The sequence below is a fragment of the Sus scrofa genome, chromosome 3, assembly GCF_000003025.6.
Source record: "Sus scrofa isolate TJ Tabasco breed Duroc chromosome 3, Sscrofa11.1, whole genome shotgun sequence".
NCBI lineage: Eukaryota > Metazoa > Chordata > Mammalia > Artiodactyla > Suidae > Sus > Sus scrofa.
In genome coordinates, this window is record NC_010445.4 from 76,643,912 (window position 1) to 76,649,911 (window position 6,000).

At 49.1% G+C, this 6,000-nt stretch overlaps 1 protein-coding gene across 4 annotated transcripts in view; it reads left to right on the plus strand.

Moving 5' to 3' along the window:
- SPRED2 (sprouty related EVH1 domain containing 2) overlaps positions 1-5,741 on the plus strand; it is a 122,007-nt gene extending 116,266 nt beyond the window's left edge. For all 4 annotated transcript variants that reach the window (XM_021087442.1, XM_021087443.1, XM_021087444.1 and 1 more), the window contains one exon: positions 2,469-5,741. In XM_021087442.1, the coding sequence (XP_020943101.1) occupies positions 2,469-3,134 (666 nt within the window). In that variant the 3' untranslated portion in view covers positions 3,135-5,741. The remainder of the gene's footprint in view (positions 1-2,468) is intronic.

A 6,000-nucleotide genomic window follows, 5' to 3' on the forward strand; every position in this document is an offset into this window, starting at 1 on the left:
AGCCTCCTCCCCTTCCCGTTCAGCCACGTGCCCGAGCCTAGGCCTCTTCAGTTCTCCCGCTTTGTACCCCCACCCCCTCATCGGAGGGGTGGGGGCGACTCACCCTTACTCCGAGTGCTCTGTGTGCCAGACACCTTGCCAGACCCTTCACATGCTTTATCTCCTTTAATGCACACAGGTTACCCGCAAGCTGGTCCTCTGCATCCCCACTTTATAGATGAGGAGGCTGCGGCCTAGGGAGGGTCCCTAGTGGCACAAGATTCAAATGCCCGTCTCTCCTCACCCAAGGTGCCACACTGCCTCGTACCTTTCTCTGTCCAAAGGGCCTCCTGGCTTTGTGTGAAAGCACAGAGCCAAGCCATGATCAGGACCACAGAATACTGTACCCTTGGCTCAGGCACCCTGGCATCTTGGGCTGCAGACCCCGGCTTTCTTGGGGAGCTGTAGCTGGAATTCAGTAATTCAGCAAATATTTACCAAGCGGCTGTTTTTCAGAGAGGTTCCCGAACTGTGGGCCATAGCCTGGGGCCCAGGTAGTAAGATGTGGCCACCAGTCTGCTTTGAAAAGAGAAGAAGCATGAGGCACCTGGGGTTTTTAACGTAAAGATAGATATATATGACTCTTCTTTCCAAATCATCTAAGTGTGTGCTTCCTAATATTTTGGCACTAAAATGTTCTATTTTAAAATCACATTAAGGTAGCAGTAAATGGGAACTGACTTTTTGACTCTCCTTACTTTGCAAAATAAATCATTAGCAAAGTCTATGTCAACTCCCAAGATTTGTTTTGAAGTACTGCAGGGTTGTGATTTTTCCAAAGTCAGGGAAACTCTGACATCAAGAATTTGGCAGGAATTAGGGCAACGCCTGCAAGACATGGCCCCTGCCCTCCAGGAGCTCACGATTTTGTGGAAAGTGATGGATACGCCTAATTACCATGTGATAAACTCTATGACAATATTATAAGGAGGACATTGGCAACAGGTATCAAGTGTGTCCTATGTGACAGGCCCTGTGCTGACACTGCATAGATTCTTTCTCTTCATTCTCACAATAGCCCTGTTCAGTTTGATAGTCAAGAGAAATGGAGTCTGAGGCTTAGCAATTTGCTAGGAAGTTTCCACTCCAATGGGTTTATTCAGAGCTATGCTCCTCACTCCTTAAAAAGCCTTTATGCTCATGGAGTCCCCGTTGTGGCACAGTGGTTAACGAATCTGACTAGGAACCATGAGGTTGCAGGTTCGGTTCCTGGCCTTGCTCAGTGGGTTAAGGATCCGGCATTGCCGTGAGCTGTGGTGTAGGTTGCAGATGTGGCTCAGATCCCGCGTTGCTGTGGCTCTGGCATAGGCTGGCAGCTACTGCTCCGATTTGACCCCTATCCTGGGAACCTCCATATGCCATGGAAGCGGCCCTAGAAAAAAGGCAAAAAGACAAAAAAAAAAAAAAGCCTTTATGCTCAGAGGGCTTCAAAGGTGGAAACTCTCAATTGTCTTCCACAACTGGGATGCCTGGTGCAAGGCAGGCTTACCTGAATCCACTATTTAGTGCCTGTCTCTCTGGACAAGGCACTGGTGCACACCAGAGCCAGCCTGACTGCAGAGATGACTGATTGACCCTAAGGGAAAACGCAGGTTGGTCTGAAGGCTAAAAGGTGTGGCTCTGAATCAGGCCTTCCCCCAGGGCTCAGATCTTAGCTCTGCTGCTATGTGTCAAATAGATCCTGGCAGGATTTGAACCCAGGCAGTTGGCCTCTGGAGCCTGCACTCTTAGGTTTTGCATATCCCAGCATCTTACCTTCCCAACCAGATGACAAGGTCCCTGTGAGCCTCATAATTTCTAGTGTCCACTTTTGCTTTTTTGAGCATGGCCCAAAGTGAGATATGCATTTAGTATTGTGGCCCAGTGCACGTTACAGATGTACACAAAGGTAACAAATGAACATACCTTAAAACATGCAACACACTCCAATGTTCTTTTGCTTCACTGGAAAAAAAAAAAAAAAAAACAGCCAATCTTACAAAAGAGAGCACACTGTTTCAAAACAGGTGAAAGTAAGCCATTAGAAATCAGGATAGCAGTCACTGTCACCTTAGGTGGTCAGAGGTCACTGAAGGGAGATGAGGATATCCCAGGGAGGGCCTCCAGTTCTGCTTTTTCGATCTGGGCATGTCCAGCTTCTGAAAATTCACCCTTGATTCTTAACAGTGTGTATACTTCCCCGGACAGAGGGTAATACTTCAACAAAACAGGGAGAAACTCTTCCAATGCCCGTTAAGTTGATTTCCTGACCCAGGAAGGGATTGAGACAATTGGAAATACATCTTTCACCCTAAGCTGTACAGTAATTACAGGATGGGTGAGTTTCTTAAAGAGATCCCTTTTGCCAAGGTGAAAGATGCATACTGGAGGTTGGTTGATGGATTGGTTGAGGCACTGGTACAAACGAACGTCTTTTTCTTCTGCGGCAGCCGATGCCAAGGCCCTACCGCCAGGTGAGCTTCCCGGATGACGACGAGGAGATCGTGCGCATCAACCCCAGGGAGAAGATCTGGATGACGGGCTACGAGGATTACCGGCACGCGCCCGTGAGGGGCAAATACCTGGACCCCTCGGAGGACGCGGACTCCTACGTGCGCTTTGCCAAGGGCGAGGTCCCCAAGCATGACTACAACTACCCCTACGTGGACTCCTCAGACTTTGGCCTCGGCGAGGACCCCAAAGGGCGCGGGGGCAACGTGATCAAGACCCAGCCCTCCCGGGGCAAGTCCCGGCGGCGGAAGGAGGACGGGGAGCGCTCCCGGTGCGAGTATTGTCGGGACATGTTCAACCACGAGGAGAACCGGAGGGGCCACTGTCAGGACGCACCCGACTCCGTGAGAACTTGCATCCGCCGGGTGAGCTGTATGTGGTGTGCGGACAGCATGCTCTATCACTGTATGTCGGACCCCGAGGGAGACTATACAGACCCGTGCTCGTGCGATACTAGCGACGAGAAGTTTTGCCTCCGGTGGATGGCTCTTATTGCCTTGTCTTTCTTGGCCCCTTGTATGTGCTGTTACCTGCCCCTGCGAGCCTGCTACCACTGCGGAGTGATGTGCAGGTGCTGCGGAGGGAAGCACAAAGCGGCCGTGTGACGCGGTTTCCCTCCCTCCCCTTCCTCCAGCCACAGCCCCACGGGGACTTGTCTTCTTCATCCTCTCATCTCTCCCCGGCTCCCCGGTACCGGAGGCACCCTTCCAGCCTGGGGCCCCTGCCTGGTGGACGCTGCACCCCCGCCACCCTCTCTGCCCCGGCTCCACCCACGCACGCACACACAGTGTTCCAAGGAAGGGACCCTCCGCCTGGACGCTCGTGTATTACTAACAGTCTGTATATTCAAGCTGACTGTCTCATACAGGTGTCGATTTCTCATCCTTTCTCCCCACCTCTTCCAGTTCAAAGGCGCCTACAGTGGGAACTGCTGATTTGGGGTGGGTTTTGTCGGTGGTTTTTTTTTCCCCCCCGAGAGCTCCGAAGACCATCTTTGTCCTGGTTCAGCCTCCCTCTTGCGAACGCTTCCTCGGGTTCCTGTGGAAATGGGATGTCGGAATGATGAAAAGCCTCCCAGACGTCTTTTAACCTGCAGTCAGTTATTCTGTATAGAAGGTGAGCTAGTTTAACTTCTCCCGAGATCGCTTTAACTTTTCTGAAGCCGAATTTCCCATGTGAGCTGCATTTTCTCTCTTGAGCCCATCATCTCCCATTTCCCCCCTCACTTCTCCCAAAAGCTGTCATTCACTGATACAAAACATTTAATCGTGAAATGACTGAGAATTGAGCCTTAACTTCAGATTAACTTGGGAGAATCAGGAAAATTCTCTTAACTGCATCACATCCTCTCAGACCAGGGCTAGAAAGGGGATTTCAGGTTTCTCTGAGCCTCCCCACTTACCCCTAAAGTAGAACTTTTTAAAATTATGTCACCACCACTTGTAAAAATTTAGCAATATTCGAAGAAAATGCTCATGAAGTAAGAAATTCTGCTCATGGTTTTGCAAAGCAAATAGTCTCTTCAGGCACAAACCAGTGTCCTCCAATCACGGTCCAGTTGAGAATCACTAAGGTTGTGATAAATAAAACTATAGGAACTCCCCCCCCCCCAGTGGCTATTTTCTATTAACTGGGGGAAATTTTAAATACCATCAATTTGAAGAGTGGTGGGTTGCATTTTGTTCATGGGTTTGTGTTTGTGTTTTCATTTTGGACTCAATTTCTCATCACCAGATTCTTCATTTATACTTGGGGAAAACAAGGCCATATGTAAAAACCCTTCCGCTGCCTAACTGTCTTTCTCCTGCAACTCCAAACCCAGACCTGCCACTTGGGGTGCACAGATGGTTAGGTCAGCAGGCTGGGTCTACCCCTTTCGCCTTGCCACGTAGGAGGCTTCTGATTATTAGCTGGAAAAGAGTATTTTTTTAATATATTGCAAGGAGTAGCCAAATCTTACCGCAGAAAGTAGAATGGAGAGTGGTTACCTGTACCTGCCATAGTACAATCAGGATGTCGTGGAGACCACAGAGGACAGGCCTGTCAGCACTGGCTGTCCTTCCCACCAGGATCTTCCTGTGGTCATTGCCAGCCGAGGGCCTGGCCTCATCCCACCCTCCCCACTTCCCGCATCCCTCCTCTGTGGCCCACAGGACATCAGTCTCCAAGAAAAGGGACTTTTCTCCAGTCTGCCAATCGTATTGGGAAAGTGCTAGCCACGCTTACCTTCATGGGAATGTTTTCAGCTCTCCTGAGAGCCCATCGCCTTTCTTTCTCTGATCATCGATGTAAATACCCAGTGTGCTTCTGAGCTCTTTGGTAGACATTTTCGTTAGATGGAGCGACTGGTTGCGCCTTCCAGTTTGGGAAAGGAGCTATTAATCTGATGATGCAAGAAAAGAGCCGCTTCCCAGCCTGGAGAACATCTAGAAGGGCTTCAGCCAGCCTCCCACCGCCAAGAGACCGTCTTTCCCCCCTGTCCTGAGGCATTTCCTCAGGGTCTTTCTCAAGGTCTCCTCTCTACAAAGCACAACACTAATGTATGTTTGGTTAGACCTCAGTTCAAGTGCCCCTATTTATTTAGTAAGAATACACACATCCTGGCTGCTTTTTGTTGGTCATCTCTGTCGAGTCATCATCTGTTTCTGTCTTCCTTTACCCCTTGTCCTTTTCTACCCCTCTGAAGAGGTAACGCTCGTGAATCTTACTCCACGTATTCTTTTTGGTTTGTGAAGAAGGTAGCGGTTGAGGGCACAAGGACAGCCATGGGGACATTTGTGTAAATACGTCTCTCTCTAATTGCCACACTGCAGCTGAACATCAGCTTTGCCATACTGACGTCAATCATCCAAGAGAAATTATTTCAGATTTTATTTTTGTATCTGTGGTAACAAAGCAGTAACAAAAGATTTTCTGTTTGGAAGCCCCTCCCCACCGCTGACCACCTCCCACCCCCCACCCACCAAGCTGTTTTGCTCACATTAACAGATTAAAGTGCCTGAAGCATAATTCCTTCTTTACCTGTGTACTAAAAGCCCCGTTGTATTGATTTTTTTATAATAAGCCTTTTTACCTCTGTGTAAAAAATATATATACAAGTGTATGATGTACATTTTAGTTCTTAACCTTTTTTTATGGTTTCTAATATGTATGACCAATGTAGCCATTGCTTTACAATGTACCATGTAAATATAAATACATCCTATCAGATCACTGGCTTTGGGCTATTTTGTCTGGCTGGAGGCAGGTTGGCATTGGAGCCTCCGCGGCCGTGGGAGCTTCGCACACAGGATGGGAAGGGGTTTCCTTTGGAGAAGGATGTGTGGACACTGGTCTGTTGTTGTGAGGCTCTTCCCGCCTATGATTATGTCATATTCCCCAGGGGAGACTGCAGCGCCTCAGGCTTGGATGCCTCAAGTGAAAAGAATGCTGTATGTCACCGCCCAGGGAACACCCCCTCTTCCTCAGCCT